Source organism: Halichoerus grypus, chromosome 8 (genome assembly GCF_964656455.1).
Source record: "Halichoerus grypus chromosome 8, mHalGry1.hap1.1, whole genome shotgun sequence".
NCBI classification, from domain to species: domain Eukaryota; kingdom Metazoa; phylum Chordata; class Mammalia; order Carnivora; family Phocidae; genus Halichoerus; species Halichoerus grypus.
The window spans coordinates 706,772-731,419 of record NC_135719.1 but is presented as its reverse complement, the minus strand read 5'-3'; the positions used below and the strand labels follow the sequence as shown (position 1 = coordinate 731,419).

At 43.6% G+C, this 24,648-nt stretch overlaps 1 protein-coding gene across 4 annotated transcripts; it reads right to left on the bottom strand.

The window, feature by feature from the left end:
- Positions 1-952: 952 nt before the first annotated feature.
- On the bottom strand, positions 953-23,646 carry MORF4L1 (mortality factor 4 like 1). 4 transcript variants are annotated; one of them, XM_036068679.2, is made up of 13 exons: positions 22,851-23,003; positions 17,807-17,853; positions 16,104-16,171; positions 12,900-13,016; positions 11,765-11,851; positions 11,261-11,341; positions 7,350-7,375; positions 6,788-6,876; positions 5,505-5,606; positions 4,050-4,138; positions 3,373-3,545; positions 2,816-2,900; positions 953-1,211 (listed from the first exon to the last, which is right to left on the bottom strand). In XM_036068679.2, exons 1-13 carry the CDS (start codon positions 22,888-22,890, stop codon positions 1,127-1,129), a joined length of 1,089 nt encoding a protein of 362 aa, XP_035924572.1. In that variant the 5' UTR covers positions 22,891-23,003; the 3' UTR covers positions 953-1,126. The 4 variants fall into 4 exon arrangements, with proteins under 4 accessions (XP_035924572.1, XP_077934920.1, XP_035924574.1 ...); XM_078078794.1 differs by lacking the exons at positions 12,900-13,016; positions 22,851-23,003 and adding an exon at positions 23,628-23,646; XM_036068681.2 differs by lacking the exon at positions 12,900-13,016.
- Positions 23,647-24,648: the final 1,002 nt, after the last annotated feature.

Sequence of the window (24,648 nt, the reverse complement as noted above, 5' to 3'; positions counted from 1 at the left end):
CGCATCCCATTCTGGAGCCACACCAAGATCACTACTGAATGAACATACTCACCACTACTTAGTACATTTACTGCCCAGAGACGATTACTGCCTTTAGTATCATCAAGCAAACCTGTCAACACCCTATTCGTAATGGGGGGGGGAGAGGTTAATGAATACTTAAGAAAACCCGGTATCACGCATTGTGACCATGTTGGTGTAAACACTTTCAAGTAATTAGACAACGAGATGTCACACAGGTAGAGAAGTCATCTAGGAAAAGCAGAGAAATAGTCCTGTGGATCTCCAACTGCTTAGCCACGACTCAAGAACAAACTGCCAAAGCTTCGTGGATTAGAGGCTGATGCTAAAGCCACCCACCTGCTTCCATAAAGGCCAAGCAGAAAATTAAACACCTACCTGAAAAATCACTGTCTAGATACGAAAAGGTTTTATAATGCATCCACACAAGCACATTGCTCTTTGAAATTTAAAGAAAAAATTTATTGAAGATCTGAAAAACAATTCCTAAAAGATTGACTTCTCCAGAAAACTGTAGCTACACAATGCATTGCGTCTATTATGTTAAAACGTGCATTAGACACAAATACAAAAACCATGAAACAAGCCACCATTCTTCAACAATCTGAGCATAGATAAAATGCCTAAGAAACAACATGGATGGCCTGCAAAGGATGGGCTCTTTACTTTAAGCACCATTAAAAAAAAAAAAAAAGCACAAACGGATGAGCGTGTTCAGTTATATACACTGAATTGAACCTTTGGCACTAGGAATCAGAGCATTTGTCATAGAGCATTAACACATATTATAAAAGTGCGTAGTGTCAAAGGAATAGAACCACCAGCATTCAAAGCAGCTTTGTCGACTAGGCAATAGAACAGTCTACAGTATGTCTCTCCGTTGTCCGTCACTGAATACACTGGTAGCAACTTTGAAATGAAAAAAAAAAAGAAAAGAAAAAAGGAGCGGTAACCCCTTTTATTTTCTCTGTTTAAGATCAAACAGAAAACAAACATCAACTCTGTTATACACTAACATTTTCAAAGTACATCATTTGTACAAGAGAAGGACTAAACAAAAATGTGTTTACAGAGATCCAAACGAAGTGAGGGCCGGCACCTCGCCTCACACGGCCTTCCGATGGTACTCAGGAGGAGCCACTTCATAATCGCTGGCACTAAACAAGGTTGCCGAATTCTTTGCCAGGTATCTGAAAACAAAATATCAGTCATTATAAAGATGAAGGAGAATCCTACCTTGATCTAAATCAAGGCACAGATGCTGCACAAAACAGTTTCTCTGAAAACATACTAAAATAAAGGCAACTTCACGGTAAAACCCTGTCATTACAATTCAGATACACAGGGCCATACACACCAGTCAGTGATGCATAAAGAACGAAGAAGTCCAGAGCCACTCCCTCATTTCCGAACAGTAAAGAATAGCTGTCTTCAGAATACCAACTTGAGAGCTGGGACTGTTTTTAGGAAACAGATGTTGCATCCTAAAGGAACATCTAGTGTTTTCTTTAGCTCTTTGAAACTCAATGTATGAGATACAGATTCAGAAATTAACGAACACCATTAAAAATCAAAGGGTCCTGAACTGAAGTGTTCAGCGGTACAACACTTTGAGTTCATTAAAAAAAAAAAAATCCAGGCAGAGAGAGGACCTCTCCTCATCACCAGGAGAGCAAGGACTAGAATGCCGCACACATTCCCAGGCATGTGTTGCAGTTTTGAGATTATAAGACACATGGTAACACGCTAAGAAAATTCAAATACAGAAATAGATAAAGTAGAAACGGACCACTTCAACCTTCCCTCCCAGAAGGGCGCCCAGGAACTAATCCACCATTTGGTAGGATCCACACTTTTCTAGATCTTTTCCAAAGAGTACAAACGTTTCTCCACAAATGAGGGGACTCACGCACCTACTTTTCCTGCAACTTGGCTGTTTTCAGTTGCCGCAACATGGACAGCTTTCTCGACAGGATGTTTACAGCTACATCCTTTAACAGCGGCTTGGCTACTGAGAATTCATTACTATATACGTGTATTTTACACCTTCATGCACTTGGAAATCTTTGTGCACCTCAACATATCTACGGGGTCAGTCCCCAGAGAGGTTAACGGTCTGGTCCGAGGGAAGCACATCTGAACTTCCAACAGGCATTTGCCAAAACGCCCTCCACAAAGCTGCGGAAACCAGACCGCCCTTTCCCCCGATTCTGCAGTCCGGTTCATCTCGGCCAGCGCGACAGAGACCCCCTGACCATGGGAACCCTGCACCATCTCGGTAGGCCACCGAGCTGCCGCCGCTGTGCAAACCCACCATGCTGATTGTCACTGCTTTGCTCACCGTGATCACAACTCTTCTGTTACTATTTCTTTCTGTGTTACTAATTTTTAATCACAGAATTTTAATTTTACACAGTCAAGATGATTATTCCCTCTATTATTTATTTAAGACCTTTCTCTAAAAATAATGAAAATACTACCATTTTTCCATCATTATCTTAATAGTTTCTATTTTAGATTTATACTTCGGATTAATCTAGAATCTTGGTCTGTGACAGGAAGTGTGGATCAGATTTGGTTTCCTTCCAAAGACTAGCCAGCTGATCCCGTCAGGCGCCACCCCGGCATCTGCGGCAATCAACACCTGCACTCATGCTGTTCCACTGACGTCTCTCCTCCGTCCGCACACTGCTCTGTTCTCGTCTGTCTTCTATCTATAATGCCGATGGATCAGTGATTCTCGGTACGCTGTGTTAATCCATGTTTGTAATTTCAAGCACACCTTTAAACTTACTTTAGGAAATCATGAAGATAATTTAGCAACAATGCAAGGCTTTTCTCATCCAGAGGAGTATAGGCCAACATCGCTCCGATTCGTACTGTGTAAACAAAATAATGTAGTCAAAGTTACGTACGGGATAGCACTAGAAGCACTATTTTTGTTATGTGAGCAGCAAATGCAATCACTGATTCCTTTAAGATATGTGATTTTAGAAACTCTACTTTTAAACAGACTTGATATTTAACATTTTAGGTAGAAAATTCAAAATGGAATGTTCTATAATGTTATTTTCTGTTACCCCTTGATGTCAATTAGTAAAGACAAAAAATATTAAAAACCCAAAGGACAGGGATGCCTGAGGGGCTCAGCTGGTTAAGCGTCTGCCTCTGGCTCAGGTCATGATCCCAGGGTCCTTGGATCAAGTCCCACATCGGGCTCCCTGCTCAGTGGGGAGTCTGCTCCCCCCACCCCACCGCTCGTTCTCGCTCTCAAATAAAATCTTAAAAAATAAGATAAAGAAATAAAAAACCAAAGGATAAAAAATAATTTTTTTCTAAATAGGACATTACCAAATAATCTCAGTAGATGTGGTGCTCCATACACCTGGGACATGGGTGCATCCGGGTGATCCGCTAAAATCTCCGCATACTGTGGTCTCTCAAATTTGTAGAGTAGCTGAGTGCCCAACATCACATTGAAGTATTCCTTTATTCCTGCCACAACCTCATTAACAGCATACTCCCTGATACAAAGACAAAAATATTTACTTTCAAAGCAAGTCACTGAAAAGAATTGAGAAATGGAGATTAATTCAATCAATTAAGAGCAAGGGACTTGAACTGAAGGCTGAACTAATGGCAATGAACTTTTAATGAACACATTTTTTTTTAAAGGGATTTAAACAAAAGAACAAGAAAAATCAATTCCAAAAATAAACCAGTGGTAAGCTAACTACAGCCCTCAGGCTAAGAATGGTTTTTTTAGAAAAATTCTCAAACAACTGTATTTTAAATGGTTATATATGCACTTACACATAATAGCTTCAATTTTACCTAAAATATTTACTGTCTGGCCCTTTAAAAAAAAAGTTTGCCAGCCAAACTCCATGTCAAACCAATGAAATTCTATTTTGCTGGTTTCTGATGGCACTAAGAGTAAGTGGATGTTTCAGAGGATTTACTTGAAAATAAGAATACTTAAAAGAAAAATATCTTTGTGTATACTTAAAAGATTTATATGTTCTTACTTATTATCTGTGTTTCCTCGAGATTTCTTGTAATTTGCATAATCCTCTAGAATGGAATCCACATTCTTCTTGGCAGGAAGATAAAAGAGCTATGAAAACAAAAAACAAACGAATACCACAGTATTTTTTTTTTTTTTTAAAGAAAAATTACACTGGAAAACCTTTAATGCAATAAAAGACCACCTAACAGTTACGAAATAGGAAATGGCGCTGTTCAGCACTTACAACATAGCTAATGTGGCTGAGGAACTAATAAAAATTTTAGTTTAGTAATCTCAGTACATAGCCAAATGTTGACTAGAGGCTGCCATATTGGACAGCACAGCTCTAAAGACCAGTCATCTGCTGGACACACGTTCCTTCTACTCACGATCTATGGAATGCACCACACAGAAATGTAGAAATATACCTCCCTGACACTGACATTATTTACTGTATGTGGATCATGTGCCAGACCCTGTTGGAAGCATACATGAAATCTCTTTTCATCCTCACATCAGTAGTGGGAGGTAGGAACCTACCAAAACACAAAAAGGCTGAGTCCTCAGTAACTGGTAAGGTCAAGGTTTGAATCCAGCAGTTCAGCACCAGAACCAAATCAAGAACCAAATGAGTTCCACACAGCGTCTAGGACTGAGGTCTCTGAAGTCTCCTGACCCCCACGTAGTCTATACGCCCCCATTCCTGCCCATGCCATCTGTTCTAAGAACTTGGTTCATCGTCTGATAAGGTCCTCATTCTGGTTTTGATGGCTGCACCCTGTGATGTCACACATGTACCTCATCATGCCCTATTTCCTTTACACCAGTCATCAGACTTGGAGCTGGACGAGATTCAGGTTCTTTTGGAGGCCACGAATACCTTGCAGGAACTACTGTGCGCTTCCTGTTACAGACCACTAGTAGCAACATTATGTGAGGATGTCCCATTTTCAATGACAGTAGAACAGGAAACACATGCTTCTTTGTCCTTATCAACTTTCAGAATGATTTCCTATCCTAGCAACCTCCAAAATGGAGTTCTCTCCACCTTTTCTCACTATAAACTCATGGGACTTTTATATATGTACTTTGTTTTAGTCCTCTACAAGTGAGGCCTTCTGATGATCACAGTGTTCAGTCTCTGAATTAAAATAATACTCATCAGGGGCGCCTGGGTGGCTCAGTCGGTTAAGCGTCTGCCTTTGGCTCAGGTCCTGATCCCAGTGTCCTGGGATCGAGCCCCTGCATCAGGCTCCCTGCTCGGAGGGAAGCCTGCTTCTCCCTCTCCCACTCCCCCTGCCTGTGTTCCCTCTCTCGCTGTGTCTCTGTCAAAAAATAAATAAAATCTTAAAAAAATTAAATAACACTCATCAGTCACACCCCTTCAATAGTCAAGTCTATACAATTTTTTCCTTAAAACTTTGTTTCACACTACCTAGAACATCTATAGATGACTGTGTCGCTTTCAAGGTACCTGTTTTTGTCGGGTAATTAAGTCCCAATCATCGACAAGCCATGGTTTTAGCTCTTCAGGAATCTTCACTTTCACTTCAACTCTGTTCATGAATGTTTCCTCCTGGACAGAAAAGGGAATGGCATTAAAAACCCACCTTTTCTCACTAAACAACAACTAAAATTCAGGGCTTTACTCAATCTTTAAAGGCACTAAAGACATAAATTAATTCTTTAAGTACTCAAATGGACTGCCAGAGTTGACATTCAAAAATTCGCACACGAAAAACCCCTACAGCTAAGCTATGGGAGAAAAGAATCTGGTCTTCATAGATAATTGGTCTATTCAGTGCCTTTTCGTGTGAAGGCACAAATTCTTCAGCACATTTTCTTTTCTTCTGCAAATGAGCACTCAGACTTGGTGCACTCTAACGGTATTTTCATATTTATTTTTGATATCCAAGGACCGTTCCAAGTATGACTACCTTGAAATTACTTCTTTAATACATAAAATTAAATGTCCTGACTCCTAACGAAGTCTTTAATCACTGCCCAAAGTTGCCAATTCTCAGAACACAGCACTCTAAGTTTTCTAATCTCGGCTTCAAAAATATAAACTTCCAGTACATTAAAATTAAATTAAAACCCTACTTCCAGGGCGCCTGGGTGGCTCAGCTGGTTAAGTGACTGCCTTCGGCTCAGGTCATGATCCTGGAGAGCCAGGATCGATTCCCGTGCATAGGGCTCCCTGCTCAGCAGGGAGTCTGCTTCTCCCTCTGACCCTCCTCCATCTTGTGCTCTCTCTCTCATTCTCTCTCAAATAAGTAAGATATTAAAAAAAAGAAAACCCACTTCCAAATTCATTAACTTTGGAAATTAGAAATAAGACATTTTATCACTTAGAGAAATTCTAAACTCATACACACACACACATTATGTGGAACGGATAAAGCTTTTGTGGTTTTTTATGGGTCTGTTCAGTCATCGTGGGACACACTAAACCAGGTAACGGGACCTGGCAGTCTGCACAGTGGGACACCACTGAGACAGTAAGTTCTGTGCATCAACAGAGCTTGGAAACAAGCATCTGATGAGGAGCTGGGGAGGACATACATAGCAGGGACATACTCAGAGCTACAAGTGAAATAAATAAAGATGTATTAAAAAAAACCCTTTATCCAAGAAGAGGAGTATTTTCATTTCAGCAGTTAACCAAATTAACAATGTTTTCGAGACTCAAGTTCTGTTTTATTGCACAAACTACAAATACTAAAATGCGATTCATAAAGTTGAGGAGATACTCACATTCTCCACAGTGGGATCCACGCGGGCCCTTTTCTTGCGAGGAGGCGGAGGGGTCTCGCTGGTGCTGCCACCGTCCCCATTTCCAGGTGCTGCACAGATTCAGGAGAAGGGAGATTTTCAGCTTCACATAGGAGAAACTCGTAAGGAAAACAGTCTCATGACACCCCCACTGTTTTCATTTTCCCATTACACAGGAGTTACTCAAATCTACCGTAAAGAATCATAGTCCTACCAAAAATATAAAGTTCTACCAAACACTTAGCATAAGGCAACATTTACAAGATCTTACATTTATTAAAAAATATTATCTTCTCAATCATTAAGACTAAACATGACACAGGTTTCCCCATGGTAAAAACAGTATCCGAGCTGGGCCTCTACTACCCAAGTACTATACTGCTATACACTGGATTCTGTAGAATGTTGCTGTGATTCATCTTTGACATGACCAACAAACATATGCTTACTCTAAAAACTCTGTAAATTTTAACACTTAATACTAATTTCAAAATGTAAATGCTATAAAGATAAAATACTTTTAAAACAAATTTAATATTCTTACTTTTCTGTTTGTTCTTTTTGGTTTTCCTAAAAGGAGAAGGGAAGAAAAGGGAAAGAATAATAAGTGATTACTGCTAATAAAAGTTCCCTTTTACCAGAGTTAAGTTCATAAAGAAATACTGCCTTGGATGATAAGACCAGGCTGTGAATTAGTTTCCTGCTCAGACAAGAATTTTCACTGATAGTTGGCTAAATTCACACCTCCCTCCATATAACACAAAACTAAACCAAAACCACGCTGGGAGACTTCCATGATATTATTGATTTACAAGTTTACAGCATATGTTATACAGTTTATAAGAATCTTACATTATTAGTTCTACCCAAACAAACTTCCAAGGTTCAAGCAACCCCATCAGCTCAGTCCGAGAACCTGATGGGACATGTGTGTGCTCCACCCTCAGGGGCCACTGTCTGTCTCCCTGTACTTCTCTCAACTGGATATTCCATCCTTTTCTACACCTAATACTCTTTTCTTCCCCTACACAGAACAAAGCTAATGTCTCCTTCCTCTTGGTCATCATCTCTAACTGCAACTTAACTCATGTATATTTACAAACTAGCAAACAGTAAATTATTCATTTTAATTTCATACACAAATACTTAGAGAATACAAGAAAATCATGTGCAAAGCCCACGACTATGGGCTACATCTGGTGGGACCAAACCAGAACACCAGAGTAGGCTGACTCTTCTACTGCTTTAAAAAAAACATTTATAAATCTTATTAATTGTACTGATCTAATTTAGAGCATGAGATTCATTTTACAACTCAAATTAACTTATGTTTAGGGATGAGTACAAAAATCTGGCCATCTGAATGTACAAGATTTTTCCTGTTTCTCCAAGTTTAACTTCTGGAACACAAGTACCTGTTGGACAGTATTTCTGGGTCAGATTAAACCATGAACTTTTACTTATACGTGTTAAAAACAGGTGGGGACCAAGAGAAACCTAGAGCCCTGACACGTATTCCTTACCCACTCATTCTATACCACAAAATTAAAGAAAAAACACTGACAGCTGACCCTAACTCTGAAATCTATAAACTATACTTCAATGAATCACAGCAGTAAAGACTCACAGACTTCTTGCTTCAACCTTCTTACTTATATTAATTAAACAAGCAAGCTAGTTTCTCAAACTAGGCAACAGATTTCCTACAATAAATTGCCTGGTGTTGTCTGTGTTCCTTTCTCTAAGCCCTATGACTAAGTATTATATAGTCAAAACATCAGCTGTTAGATTCAATTTAAAGAATAACTGAAATCCTAAGTCATTCTTAAGAAAAGCCATTCCAGGGACACCTGGATGGCTCTGTCGGTTAAGTGTCTGCCTTTGGCTCAGGTCATGATCCCAGGGTCCTGGGATGGAGTCCTGCATTGGATCCTCGCTCAGCAGGGAGCCTGCTTTTCCCTCTCCCTCTGCTGCTCCCCCTGCTTGTGCTAAGTAAATAAAATGTTAAAAAAAAAAAAAAGCCACTCCACTAAATAATGAACGAAGCACAGCCTTTTGAAGCCGAAGTGCTAACATCACATGTATTCACTACCAGTTTAGAAAGATGAGCACCCAAACTTAAGGACCAAAATGTCAACAAAGCCAAGGTAAACCTGGTTCTATTTTCTAACCAAATGCATTTGTGTTTATGCATATTCAGAGAAAGAACACTTACTAAACCCTAAAGATCGAGTAGGATAAAACTAAACATTAAAAATTACATCCAAACCTCGATTCAAAATGAAAGAAATGGGGAAAAAAATACTGCTTCGTTTAATTACTATTTTTACTTTAAAATATCCATACTATTCTACCAGGAAAAAGCAGTATTTAAAATTACTTGATGTGGGATGCCTGGGTGGCTCAGTGGGTTAAGCGTCTGCCTTCGGCTCAGGTCATGATCCCAGGGTCCTGGGATCGAGCCCCGCATCAGGCTCCCTGCTCGGCGGGAAGCCTGCTTCTCCCTCTCCCACTCCCCCTGCTTGTGTTCCCTCTCTCGCTGTGTCTCTGTCAAATAAATAAATAAAATATATTAAAAAAAAAATTACTTGATGTTTTCTCTAACCACTCAGATTATGATCTCCACAAAATGTCATCTCTCCCATTAATAAAGGCTCTTGGAGAAAAAAGGAAGTTCCATGTCTTAGGGCAGAAAATGTACCAGGTGAGCCTAAAACATATCTTATCCTACCTAATGACAAGAAGACCCAAAAGACCCAAGATCCCTCATCAAAAGACCAAGGAGCCAATAAATTTGAAGAGGACCCCACTCTCCAGGAAGGGAAAATTGAGTTTTAAAGTTTTACTTCATACTTACTGAGCCATTATTTTTGTAGTTCAAATCGTACAACACTTTATATTCAAATACAACTAATTTTTAAGCCTACTACTAGACTAATTTTCTACACCAACTTTTAACACGAGAAAGGATTAACATTAAATCAAAAATATTTTATCGATAAAAATCCATCATATTCTCCCATATGAGAAAGTTGCTGACTTTTAAGACTCACTTGCTATTAAAATCCTAATGACTACTACTACATGGCAGTTTTCCAAAGAACAGCATAATTTGTTAATGCTTTTTAATGAAAGCTACGGGCCGCCCTCAGTGGCACACCCACCCCTTGGCTATCAAATATCAGCTCGACAAAGGTCAACCTTCCACTGCCTAGTTCCCTTCATGACTAACATCTCATGTTTAGGTAGTAAAGGCAGACCACCAACTCTAAAGCAATACGATGTAATTCTGAGGAAAAACATACAAACTTCTCGTCAATAAATCCTATTTTAGAACACTGTTACTTTTGATCCTTTGACAAGAACATGACCACTTATTAAACTACCTGTTTTTAGATCTTTTTTTATTTTAAAGATTTTATTTGAGAGTGAGAGAGCAAAGGCAAGGGGAAAGGCAGAGAGAGAGGGAGAAGCAGACTGCCCCTGAGCAGGGAGCCCGATGCAGGACTCAATCCCAGGACCCTGGGATCATGACCTGAGCCAAAGGTAGACTGTACCTAAGCCACCCAGGCGCCCCCTAACCTACCTTTTTTGTTTGTTTGTTTTTTAAGATTTTATTTATTCACGAGAGAGCGCGAGAGAGAATGAGAGAGCAGGAGGTGGGGGGGGGGGTCAGAGGGAGAAGCAGACTCCCCACTGAGCAGGGAGCCCGACGCAGGACTCAATCCTGGGACTCCAGGATTCACGACCCGAGCCGAAGGCAGCTGCCCAACCAATCGAGCCAGCCAGGCACCCCTAAACTACCTGTTTTTAAATGAAAATAATCAAGTCACAAAAAATAAAATGATCTTCTAATAAAAGTTTTTGATCTGTCATGTGTGCATGACTTCCACACATAGGTTTTATTACCAAGATGTTCTAAATCTTAAGAGTTAACGACAAGAAATGCCCCCCACCCCGCACCGGGGTGGTGGGTAATTTGAAACTTTAACATCTCACACATTCTTACCACGGGTTTCAAAAGAAGAGTTAAACAAAAGAGCAAATCTGCCCAAAAAATATCTTAAGACTTGTGTTCTACTGATAATACTCTATTTGTAAAAGAAAATACATACACAAACACACCTTAAAAAGGGTTCTGGATGTACTCAATACCACTGAATTACACACTTAAAAATGAGTTCAATGGTGAATTTTATGTTACGTATTTTTCACCATAATAAAAAAGGGGGCGAGGTGGTACAGAAAACCTGCTAAGGGAAATTAAGGAATTAATATGTAATTATTACGTATTTTCAACAACCCAACACTTGAGAACGGGATTCTCATTGGCATTTTTCAAGTTAAAATGTTCCAGTTTCCATTTTCAATAAATCCTAATACATAGTGAGTACTGAGTTTGAATTTCACTTATAAAACAATATACAAAATTAAAACAAAGATAGAGCTTCTTACACTTCAACATTTTTCTGTTGCAGACCAGATGTCTTCTTTCCGGGGGCAGCCCCTCTCATCTTCCCCTCTGCATACTGCTCCCTTCAAAAATAATTTCAATGGTTGTCATTAAATGAGTACTTATGTGGAAAAATAAATTGTGCCAGCTTGATTCCATTTGAAATTTATATTCAAACTGAGGTCCCACACCCCCTTCCCAAGTCTAACTCCCACAGAGCCTAGGAGGTAAGGGGATCACAGTGAGTTTGCAACTACAGGACTTTTCAACAACAGCCTGCTGTCTTCTGTCTGACTCTATGGACAGACTCAAGAAATGACCAGTATCTACTTCCTTTTTCTAGGAAAGGCTTCTCTGATTGAAGTTTAAAGCCCCAACACAGCAGCTAACAGGTACCAAGAATCACTTTGTAGGTGGGGAGCCAATATGATTCTAGTATTCATTCCATTTCCCAAAATTAATTTATAGACATTTCTCCTCCTATTCACGCTGCAAAACAAACTTACTGATTGGCTTTTTGGAGTTCTCGCTGTTTCTGCAAATTGGTATCCACGTATTTGAGTACTCTGCTTTCTGGAACCCATTCATCCCAACTGAAAAAGACAAAAGTTAAATTATCATTCAAAATTATTTTTACCACTATTCAGACTTTGTCCACCAATTACTTTTTAGAGATCTAAGAGGCAAGACTTCGGATTTCTCTGACAAAAATTTAGTAGGACTACAAATCCATTCTCAACTAAAATGAAAATCTGTTCTATAAAGGAAGTAAACATTTCATATCCTCAAAAGCAGCATTCCAAATCTTAACTGCCAGATTATAAAAACAGATTATTCAAATCCTTTCTTCAAATGACTTAAGAGCATGGCACTTAGAGAGTCCCTAAGCAACTACCCTTACAGAATAAAGAGATCTTAAAGAATTTTAATTTCCAAAAAAAATGAAAGAGTCCATCAAAAGCTAATACTGTGTAAATTAATAGCAAAGTTACAGAACTAGCTGTGCATGATTTTCATCACCTGTAAAATGAGTGTTAACTATACCTACCTTTACAGAATTGTTACAAAAATTAAATAATACATGTAAAATAGTCAGGAGTCTGACATAAAATACACTCAAGGTAGGTCAGGAACATGATTAGGTCTACCACACTCAAACAAACAACATCCAGACCAACTCAGCTAAGACTGTAGATCAAACCATTATCAGATGGTTTATCAGACTACATCATCCTCAACCTTCACTCACTCACTCATGAATGCACTTCCAAGACGTAACCAGAGAGATGGCTTTTTAAACATCAAAAGGTAGAACCAACCACTCTAAAAATATCTAGTTGCTTAAGCATTCTGGCCCTTAGAAAAGCTCCTTCAAGATTTCTGATGTGGTTTTTCTCCAGAGGGGAAAACAAAAACAAGATATTTCTTAGGGAATGCTGAACTATTCATGCAAAGTGATTCTTTTCTCCTGCTGAGGGAGCTCCTTTAGTGACACAATTAGATGTATCCTCAAAGCAAAATCTTTCATTTAATGATTTCCCACCTCTGACCTCTTACATAAGATAGCCAAAAGGAGAATAAATAATTAAAAAGCAATCCTCAACATGATTTCCTAGAGAAAACTTTAAAACATGCATTTACCTAGAGGTCAGGAGGGGGTGGTGTACTGAGGGAGCTCCTTCAGGAACAGGAAAAAGGGCTACAATATCCTCACGTGTCTTCAAAGTTTTTTCAGAGCGCCTGGGCCTCACAGCACTTCTGATACAGACAGCATAGTACAAAGTAATCTCAGTAACTAGGTGCAGAATTTAGCTTAAGCTTTATTAAGATTTATTTACAAATGGAATATTTGAATGTCTGTGTCAACAAGTTCCAATAAGGATTTTGAAAATTTAGAAATATATTATCTGTTGTGCTTTTGAAAATATTTATATATTTACTAAAGTTTAAAAAACTCCAATTTCGAGATTGGGCTTTTGTTGTATGACTTTCTAAAAGTAAGATACCTTACAAACCATTTTCAAAATGAGAATCTTATTTTTATTTATACATCTACTGGTACCTATTCCCATTCTCTCTAAATTAAGGGGAGCTGTCCAATTTTTATTTACCACAAAGCTCCATTTTAGATCCCTGCAAATCCCTTCCCACTCTGATATAAAATACATCTACATAAGCACTTTGATCTAAAAACCAAATCAAGGGGTGCCCAGATGGCTCAGTCAGTAGGGCATGTGACTCGTGATCTCCGGGTCGTGAGTTCAAGCCCCACACTGGGCATAGTATTTACTTAAAAAAATTTTTTTTAATTAAAAAATAACAAAAACCAAATCAATTCCAGAGTTTCCTTTATGTGTCAGAAGCTGAAAACCCTTGCTGAACCACAGGAAGATGAAATATCTTTTGCTCTGAGGAACATCACTACTAGGGTAGTAACTGAAGGCCAGACGTTCAGAAATTTTCACAGGTCACAAGCATAAGTTCAGAATTTTGTAAAGGTAGCTTGTCAATAAATTGCAACATCACAGTGATCTGTGCCATTACTTACACAGTACTAAATATAAACATAACACACCTGCTGGGCATCTGAGTAACTCTTCCCCATTTCAAAATGGGGTTTATTTAAAGCCTTCTCTAAATACTAAGATCAAATTTTTCAAAATTACGTATATTGATCTACATCCCAAATCACCTACAAAAAATACATCTTTGTTCATTAATATCCTCAATACATCTAAAAGATATTAAAGATCTCCAATGTTTAGTGCCATTTTTAAATTTTTTCCAAGGAATCAGTATATAAAAGTAGCTGAAAACAAATCTATGCAGCCTATCATTTTACTTGTGTTACTGAATTCTAACAAAGGAAAAAACGTTATTTTGAAGTCGTAAAATCAGGAAATACAAGCATTTGACACTTTCATAATTTCTTATAAGCTACAAATGCCACTCAAAACCCAAGTCTTTAAGCTGTACACATCTACCTGTAATTTTAAACAAAATATTGCACATAAAAGAGTTAAGCACAAAACCTGTGTGTTCACAGCTATTAAGATGAAATCATAAAACATTTATTTACAAGAGTAAATGGGGAGGGAAGCAATCCTATATCATGAATTTGCTCTTTTTTTTTTTTGATTTCCTGGATGGACGTTAATTTTCCCACACATGATATGCACAAATGAGATATTTTATTACCTGTAGAGAATGGAGATTCTTATTGTATCGTAATGCTCTCAACTTTACCCAATACTGACAGAGTATCCGCATGTACAATAAATCTAATACAAGACTGAAATACAGTTTAAATAGGGAAATCTACAATACACACCAGGAGCCATACGATGAACTTTCCTGGATATTAGAAATAATTTAGATACTAGAAATCACATTTAACATCATAGTTTATTTGTAAAAGACAAAAGGATAGTTTTCCCTATGGTTTTCCCAATTTCTCAATATTTAAAATCCTATCTGTCATTATGAGAAATAGTTTAAATGGGGGACAAAAATCACAAGGAATGTGCTTTTACACATTTTAGATGTCCACCTTTCTACAAGTATACTAATGGAAGAAAAGTGAAGGGTCTGGTATTTCTTTTTTTTTTTAAGATTTTATTCATTTATTTGAGAGAAACACAGCGAGAGAGGAAACACAAGCGGCGGAGTGGGAGAGGGAGAAGCAGGCTTCCCGCGGAGGACGGAGCCTGATGTGGGGCTTTATCCCAGGACCCTGGGTTCATGACCTGATCCGAAGGCAGATGCTTAATGACTAAGCCACCCAGGCGCCCCAGGGTCTGATATTTCTTAGCTAAAAGCACTTTGTGAAAAATTTTTCTAAAAAATAAAACTGGGTCACCTAAACAAGACCAAAATCACAGGGCCAGTGAGAGTCAGAGAATACCTTCTTCCATAACACTAGAGTGCTCATCCAATCAGATGGCTTGCTCACGTGGGGAACCAGACACCAGAGCACAGCTCAGGAGACACAAAGCCTTAAAAGTTGCTAGCAAACAACCCCGGAAGAACTACTTTCTGGCAATCTTTGAACGACAAAACACCACTAATGAAAGTAATTTAAAACCTCTCACAGTAAAAATTATAGGCACTTCTATTTCAAGCACCAAAAATGAATAAATTATTAGACATGATATTTGTGGGTCCCAAGGAGAAAGAGTCATCACTGAAAAAGAGAACTCCACTGGCTAGATATTCTAGAATATGTTCAATCTATGACCACTGTCCACTCCTGGCAATGGATCAATACACCACTCCTTTAAAAAAAAAAAAAAAGTTTAACTCTTCCAGGTGAAAAATTAGGTTCTGTAATTAAATTCTTCTATCCGTATTAAACCATATTCTAAAAAGTGAACACATGAAATCACTCTCTGCCAACATTTATGTTACCAAAGTTCAGAACATAAGTTGGTCATTACTTCCTAATCAAACACGCTCATCCTTTCTCCTTTTTTAGGCAGAAAAATCCAACTAGCTCTGAGTGTAACTGTTTGCAATAACATATATAGTAGCTGAGTTTGTGCTAAGGCAAAAAACTAAAGCTGTCCTAAAATGTACTAAACCAAGAAAAAAAGTAGTTGGTTGACTAACAATTATTAGACATTATACTAGAGCACGAGAAATAATCCAAAGAATTTAAAATATAATGGCTATGTACCCTAGTTTCTACTACTTTCTCCGTACTACAAATGTTTCACCCTTGCTTTGATACACAGAATACGTTAAAACCGTACAAGAATTAAGAGGCATGGGTTTGTGACACACGTGACACAAGCTACCTTGTTAGAAATAAAACATTATTTTTAAAGATCTAATACTAATACTCACTTTTTATTCCAACCACTGTAATGTATAAAGTATTTCACTTGCTTGTCCTTTATGGCAACCTTTACACACTGAAATAAAAAAGAAAAAATTCACTCAGAAATAGGTTTTGAAAAAGATGACCACCTGTATGCTTTTCAGGTATACAATCTTAATTTAAGACACTCCACTCAAACTCCGGTGGCCAAAACGAGCACGACACAATGTGACGGTCACAAAGAAGAGTGTTCAAGCTTCTCATTCACATACATCAACAGTCATAAAACTGCCTCAAAGTCACCATCTGCTGGAGCTAGTCCAGCAAAGCAGAAAACCCATCATAAGAGGTCACCATGAGCCTTAAATCAGTGGGCGCGATTATTAGCTCTCCAAGAACAGCTAATGGAAGCCATGTTTGCACTTTCTACCAGTCAGAAGCCATTACATATTTCAAAAACAAATTCAGCTAAAGAAAATTATTTATACCGTACCATTAAAAAGTGTCATTAACTTATGGAAGGCAATAAACTGTTTTGCTGCAGAGTATTAGCAACTGGCCAAGTTATACATGAAAAACATTTTATGTTCTTCTTAAAAGTGGCCTAACAATTAGAATGCATGATTAGAGGAAGTTATCAACTATGACAAGTGATCACTATCCAAAGTCTTTATCTTGGGCAAACCAAGAGAACCAGGATAGTTTAAGCTATTCCAACAGCCATTTAAAAATTGTTCACTGGAGTTTCTGCTGCCACAGGAAAAAAAAAAACCTGTCAGGTTAGCGGAGTTGACACAACAAAAATAATTTTCAGGAATATAAATGATCAACAGAACTCACAACTTACTTACAAGCTGTGTTAGTATGACATCATTGAGAGATGTACATACACATAAGGTTAACAGATTCTCCATAAATCCAAATTCAGTCATTTTAGAACTTGAAAAACACGTATCTAATCTATGTATTCAAAACAACTGAAAAATAGTGAAAATGGTTATTATTTGGTCACACGGGCACTTCAAGACTGTTAAGACCATTTTCACGCATATACTCACCAAGAATGCTGTAGGAATTGTATTTAACTAAATGCTGTATTGTTTTGTATACCGTTTTTAAAAATTACAAGCGTTAAAAAGTTACACCTTACATATTTGCGCTAAAAGTTCCCAGAAATACTAAAAACACTTTTTACTGGGGAATTTATCATCTCATTTACCTCTGGCTAAATGTACAATCAGTTCTGACAACAGGAGCACACCCCATACAGGGGAAAGGAAGCCCCTAGCATTCAAACTCTGACAGACAAACCAACAGATAAAGTTAAATGTCCTCACATTTTTAACGTTCACTTTGATCTTTAATGTAGTCAAGTTAGCTCAGGGCTTACTCAGCATACTATATTCACACCCAAAACTGACTTTGGCAGTATTTCTCACAAGTCACTAACTACATATACAACTTGCTCCCACAACCAACCAGTCTTTTACCTTTCCCCTCAAATGCTCCTTCCAGCTGCTGGGCCTTCAGCAGGTCGTAAGGTGAATGGCAAGGTGGCAATGCTGTATGTGACCCACTCGGCAAGTAAGAGAAGATGACGGACGCTATGGACTACCAATCTGTGAAAAAGGCAACTAACTCTCTTCCTACCAACCACTGAAATCTGATGCTCAAGAATCATCTAATCAGTCATTTCAGCTAACTTCTCAAAAGAAAACAGGTTTCATACCTTTGCTTCATAAAGAAGAGGCCCATGAAAGCACAGCACTCGTTCACCTGTAAAAGTAAAAAAAGAAATATCAAGTTAATTGTAATTTCTCTTCATATCTAAGGGTCACATGTGAGAGCCATCACATCTGTACTCGCATGTATTCCTCGCAAAACCAGATTAATACCTCGGATCAAACCTCAATAGTACCCTGCAACAAAAGCAGCTCAGTATGCAATGTAAACAGCAAAAAAACAATTGATTAGAATGTCAATCCATTTAGACCATCAAATCATCTATCACCTGTTAAGCCAATAAAATTCTACAATATCTACCTTCTGGAAGGATTTGGGTTTTTCAATGTGTATCTCAGAAGACAATTTTTAAAATATTTCCTTTTTTTAAAATTTATTTGAGAGAGAACGCACGCACATGCGCCACCGGGGGGTGGGGGGGCAAAGAGAGAATCTTCAAGCAGACTCCCCACTAAGTGCAGAGCCTAATGCCAGGCTCCATACCAGGAGCCTGAGATCAGGACCTGACCTGCAATCAAGAGTCGGACACTTCATGGTCCCAGGGTCCTGGGATCGAGCCCCGCATCAGGCTCCCTGTACAGCGGGGAGCCTGCTTCTCCCTCTCCCATTCTCCTGGCTTGTGTTCCCTCTCTAGCTGTCTGTCTCTCTGTCAAATAAATAAATAAATCCTTTACAAAAAAAAAAAAAGAGTCGGACACTTAACCAACTGAGTCACCCAGGTGCCCCTAAAATATTTCCATATTTAGGACCTTATGCTCTCCCTATTATTTCTGCTTCCAAACCTTTTACTGGTCAAGTAAAGTAAGAATTCCAACTTTTGGGGCGCCTGGGTGGCTCAGTTGGTTAAGCGACTGCCTTCGGCTCAGGTCATGATCCTGGAGTCCCTGGATCGAGTCCCGCATCGGGCTCCCTGCTCGGCAGGGAGTCTGCTTCTCCCTCTGACCCTCCCCCCTCTCATGTGCTTGCTCTCTCTCATTCTCTCTCTCTCAAATAAATTAAAAAAAAAAAAATCTTAAAAAAAAAAAAAAAAAAAGAATTCCAACTTTTGGAAATCACACTCTATGTCGAACTTAAAATTAAGACTTGCACGAATAACTAAATATAAGGGATTAAGACCTGGAAGCCAACTCAGCTCCTCAGACAAAACAGGCTGTTAATTCCTGGCAGTACCTGAAGACTACATTTGATTATCGTAGAAATGAATTTCTTGCACTTATTTTCAGTCCCCTTGGATTTCATCAGACCCAAAGGTTAACAAAAGTACTCCACCACAGATCGCTCTTTCAGCTCTAAAATTATTAAAGTGACCTACTAGCTCAACATTTTTTAAGATTTTATTTTTTTGACAGAGAGAGACACAGCAAGAGAGGAAACACAAGCAGGGGGAGTGGGAGAGGGAGAAGCAGGCTTCCCCACCGAGCAGGGAACCCAACGCAGGGCTCGACCCCAGGACCCTGAGATCATGACCAGAGCTGAAGGCAGACGCTTAACGAATGAGCCACCCACGCGCCCCTAGCTCAACATTTTTTACTGAGAGCCGCGCGCACACACAAACAGTAGGGGCAGAGGGAGAGGGAGAGGCAGAATCCCCCCTGAGCGGAGAGCTGCTCAAGCAATGAGCGAGGAGCCTGAAGGGGGCTGATCCCAGAAACCTGAAATCTTGACCTGAGCCAAAGTCAGATGCTTAACCCACTGAGTCACCCAGGCACCCCAGCTCAACTCTTCAAAAATTATAGGGCAATAAAGGTTTTCACCATTTTAAAAAATTACTGCTACTTTTAAAAAAACTGACAACTTACAAACCTTCAACATTAAGTTATCTAAACCAAATCTATATATTCACTTTCAACATATTTATACCCAGTCTTTCACATACCTACTTGTGCACCATTAGAAAAAGGGACACTGATATGTAAGCAAGTAGTTTCGCACAATCTACTGGATTTCCTATGTTATCTTCATATGCAATAGGAGTGAATGATGAGCTACTAGGGAAACAACTGGTACAAAAGCATAGAAACATGACAAGGTGACACTATCAGACTACCTACCATTTAAACATAAATAATTCGCCATCACTGGAGCACAGGATAAACATATAAAAGTAGAAATCAAAGTTACACAGATCATAGAGTGCCTTACGTGTCATGTTACGAAGTCTGGACTTTATCCTGTAAGAAGGATTCCCAAATCTGACCAAGAGTCTCTTGCAGTTTTTAAAACTGCAGATTTTCAAGCTTCACCAGAGACATATTAGACCCTCCCCGAGCAGCCCCAGGAATTTTACTTTGATCAAAGTTCTCTATGTAATTCTTGTGCAGTGGTCCCCTCTGAAGAACCTGCTAGAGGTTGTTGGGCCTATGCAGAACTTCAAGTGGAGACTGCAAATAGGGAGACCAGCCAAGGACTTCTCCCAGCAGTCCACGGTAAGAGAAACAGGTCTGAACCAAAAGCAGTGAGAAGTAAAGGACGACTGAGCAGAAGCAGTAAGTTTTAAACTGACCAGGCTGGAGGGAGCATTAACCAGAACAGGAAATGGAGGGAGGGGGCTTCAACCAGTTGTGGACTATGTTACAGCAGCGGCTACAGCACACCCAAAATGGAATCATCTAGTAAGCAGTTGGGTACCACGTCTAGAGCTCAGGAGAGCGCGAGGCTGGAACCGTCACTGAACACCATGGCTGAGAACGTGGGGATGTAAGTAAGGCACAGGGCTTACCAGCAGCACCAAAGATCACCCCTGTGTCTCCTAACTTCACTCCCCAGGTACAGTTCAGAGACACCCTGAAGGGCGCCGGGGTGGCTCAGCTGGTTAAGCGTCCAACTCTTGACCTCAGCTCAGGTCATGATTTCAGCGTCATGAGACCGAGCCCCACTGTGGGCTCCATGCTGGCCATGGAGCCTGCTTAAAAATAAATAATAAAGACACCCTGAAAATGGCCTCATTCCTCCCTCTCCTGGCTGCTGCCAAAAACAACTACACTGAGACTAAGGCCCTCGTGACCTCCATCCTAGCTACCTGACCCTTACTCTCCTGACGAATACACACAGAGCTGGAGGCACATGAGCCAGAACGACAAATGCCTGCAGCCTACTTGTCATGAAAGTGGAGAGAAGGACCCGTAACGGGGGAAAAGAGCAAAGCATGGTTCTCAGATGCGGCCTGTAACGCCCTGCTCCGCTCCTAATCCTCCCAGTGTCATGACCAAGGCAGTTCTGTCCAGTGCTCTCAAACTCACGGCCGATGAGATTCCAGCCCCCCACCGGCCCGTACTCAGTGGGGGCACTCAAAAGCTACCGGCTGGTCCATTCCTGACGAGGCAGAAAGGCATTCCCTCCGACAACGGGCTCACTGCCCAACAGTTCAACGGTTTTCCCTCCTCTCTGCTCGAACAGCATTTCAAAGGGAGGATCAAGTCCAGTACAAAACAGCCCCAGCGCTTAGGAAGTGCTGACCTAACACACGCTGGGCCATTATTAAATGAGAACACGTCCACGTTCAATGGAACCCTGAACAAAACGGTTTCGGTCGCACTTCCCCGATGACGTAAGGCCACTTCTGCAGTGTTCTGGCGCGACTGCTTCCCTCCAAGGCCTCCTCTGCTCTGACCGCGGCCGCGCGCCCCGGCGCCCACAGTGGACGCCCAGCTGCGAAGTGACGGCAGGGCGCCCCGCGAGCAGCGCCAACCTCGCTTCCGGGAACGCGGTTCCTCCTCCCGCGGACTGACCGCGCCGGCGGCACACGGGCCCCCCGGCGGTTCCCCGCTCACTGCCCCCCCGCTGGCTCAGGACGGTCTCACACAGACCGGCAGCGCGCGGCACCGGAGGAAGCCCCACCGAGCCCGCGTGCCAGCGCCATGACGTCCCGTCCCGGGGACCCGCTCCGCCCGCCCAGCCCACACGGCGCGGATCCAGCCCCGCCAGGCCTCTCAAGCAACAGGGCGCGTGAGCACGTGAGCGCGCCTCCCGCAGCGCACGGCTAGGACCGCGCGGGGACTCATAACCGGAACGCCTGATTTCATCTGTTCCAGCAGCAGCCCTTCTCCAAGTCCACAGATCCGAACCGCACGCACTGACCTGAACCACCGGGCGACACAACAGGCGAACCCACGCGCGGCGGCCCTGAGCCGTCCGCGCGGCGGAGAGCGGGGCCGAGCCCGCCGCCACCTCCGCGGGGGGTCGGGGTCCGCGACTCCCCAGTGACCCCGGCACACAGCGAGGTGCGGCCGCGTCCCCGCTCCGCTCCAACACTCTCCGCCCCTCCCAGCCCACGATGCGGCCTCCACCCGACGACAGACGCGCTCACCGTGAGGGGCCGGCTCCCGCCGTCCGCCGGGCCTCGAGCGCCCGCCCGGCCAGCAGCGCCGCCGGCGGGCTCGGGGCGGGCGGGCGCACGGAGCACACCGAGGCCGCGCCGCCAGAACGCGCCCGCCCGCCCCCAGGACGCCCGCGGACGCCGGCCGCACAAAGCCCCTGCGCGGCCGCCAGGAGGGGGCGCTGCGCGCGCGACCCGAGCCGGGCGCCGGCGGCCATGATGGCGCGGCCGCCGCACAGCGGCCATTTCGCAGCAGCGCGCTCCTCCCGCGCGGGGGCCCCGCCACGCCGCCCCCCGCCAGGCCGCACCCCGCCGGGCGCCCCCCTCCCCTCGAGCCGAGGAGGGCGGGGGCCGGCCGTGGGGCTGTCCCGGGCCTGGCGGCCGCCCCCCCCACACCGCGCGGCCACCCCTCCCCCACGCCACATCAGCTCCCCGCCGCCGCCATGGCGCGCCCGCCACCTCCCCACAATGGGCGGCCCCCCGCGCCCGCCTTCCCCGGGGCGCCCGGCGCTCCCCGAGCTCCCCGCCCGCGCCGCACCCTCGCCCGCGGCCAAACCCGCCGCCGCCCGCCGCCGCCGCAATGCGCCTTCCTCACAAAGCCCCTGCCCGCCGCCCCCGGGCGCGGCCTGCGGCGCCCCCCGGCCCCCGCCGCCCCCGGCCGCTGCCCGCCCGCCCCCGCGCCGTCCGCCGCCTCTCCCTGACGGCCCGGACTCACCCTCCTGGAATTTGGGCTTCGGGTCCTGCTTCGGCGCCATTTATAAGTGATTCGCCGCCGCCTCCTCCTTCTCCCACCACCCCCGACTACCGCCCCCTACTCTCTACCCCACCCAGCTCCGCGTCAGACGCGCCGTCAGGCACCGCCAGCTCTACATCCTGGGCCCGATTTGCCAGCGCCCGCAGACCTCACCGCGCCGCGACCGCGCAGCCGCCGCCCCAGCCAACGGCCGCCCGCCGCGCACGCGCCGCTGCGCCCGCGCCGCCCCGGGGCACGCCGGGACCGGTAGTTCCGCGGGGCGGGGGAGGGGCGGCCGGCCCGAGAGCGCGGGGGGGCCGGGCCCCGCCCGGCGGTCCGCACCCCTGGAGCACACGCGGGGGCGAGGGTCCCTGCGAGCCCGCGCGGCGCTCCTCCGTGCCGCCCGCGTCCTAGTGACCGGGGGTGGGGTGTGGGGGTGGCGGCTATGGGCGCCCCGCTCCCGCCGCAGCCCCTCGTCCGCCCCCCCGACGGCGGTGGCCGCGGACCCACCCGTGTCCGCTGCCCGCCCCCGGCACCCACCCTGCCTTCTGTGTTGTGATTCTGCCACCCCCCTGCTCGTTCCTGAGGCCGCCACTCAGCAGCGTAAAACACGGGGCACAGGTGCGGGGACCCCGTCATCTCCCTCCTGTGCCTCGCCGGCCTCCGCGCGGACACGTCCCCGCCGGGACACAGCCCTGCAGTCACGTCTGCGTCCACCTCCCATGCTCACGGGCTCACCACGTCCCCCGGGACACAGACCTTAACCGATGGGGTCTCAGTTCTCTTCAGGGCTGCGCCGTCAGAAACCCACGCCCTTCGACCTAAACCGTTACACGTTGTTTTTATTATTTGGGGCCCCAGATGTGGAATTACTGAGTCAGAGGCTGGGGCCTGTTCAACAGCCTTGGGAAAGGCTTCATCAGTTTGCCCTGCAAGCAGCAGCTTAAGAGAGCCTGTGTTCCCACAGCCTTGCCGACCCCGCTCTCGTCGGTCCCCACAGCCTGGTGGTCTGTGGACGGGAACCCAGACCGCGGGCACACTCTCCCCCAGAACTCGGGGTGGTGCTTACCCGGGGTGGGAGGGGGCTGCCTGGAGGGGTGCGCTCCGGTGTGGTTACGCGGGGTTCACGTGTGTAAAGGGTCATCAGGTTGTATGGTTATGAGTAATGCACTTTACGAGTAAGGCACTTGTAAAAATTCATCACATTGTACAGTCACAAGTAATGCACTTCAATAAAAATATCTTTAAAAGTCACTTTATTTGGGGGCGCCTGGGTGGGGCAGTCGGTTAAGCGTCTAACTCTTGATTTGGGCTCAAGTCATAATCTAATTTCAGGGTCCTGGGATGGATTCCCCAATCCCGCCCCGGGCGCTGGTGTGGAGCCTGCCCAAGAGTCTCCCTTCAGGCGGCCCTCTGTGCCGCCTCCCGCCCCCGGGCGCTTGCTCTCTCTCTCAAAAACAAAGCAAAACAAAACATACGGGGCGCCTGGGTGGCTCAGTCATCTGCCTTCGGCTCAGGTCGTTGATCCAGAGTCCTGGGATCAGCCCCGAGCCCCGCATCAGGCTCTCTGGCGGGAAGCCTGCTTGTGTTCCCTCTCTCACTGTGTCTCTCTGTCAAATAAATAAAATCTTAAAAAAAAAAAAATACAGACAACTAGAAAGAATAACACATGCCTGCTTTCCTTAGTATGTACTTCCAACACAGAAAGGTGTTCTCTTAAATAAAACAATACCATTATCACACACAACACAATTAACTGTGATTCCCTAAAATCATTTAA

Excerpts from the sequence above, each read along its gene's own strand:
- MORF4L1 (XM_036068679.2), bottom strand. The coding sequence starts at position 22,890 with ATGGCGCCGAAGCAGGACCCGAAGCCCAAATTCCAGGAGG. Across the intron at positions 11,852-12,899 it reads CACCCCCTCCTGACCTCTAG|TTGGGATGAATGGGTTCCAG; the intron begins GTAAATGCATGT and ends TGTCTTTTTCAG. Across the intron at positions 4,139-5,504 it reads TAATTACCCGACAAAAACAG|CTCTTTTATCTTCCTGCCAA; the intron begins GTACCTTGAAAG and ends TTGTTTTCATAG.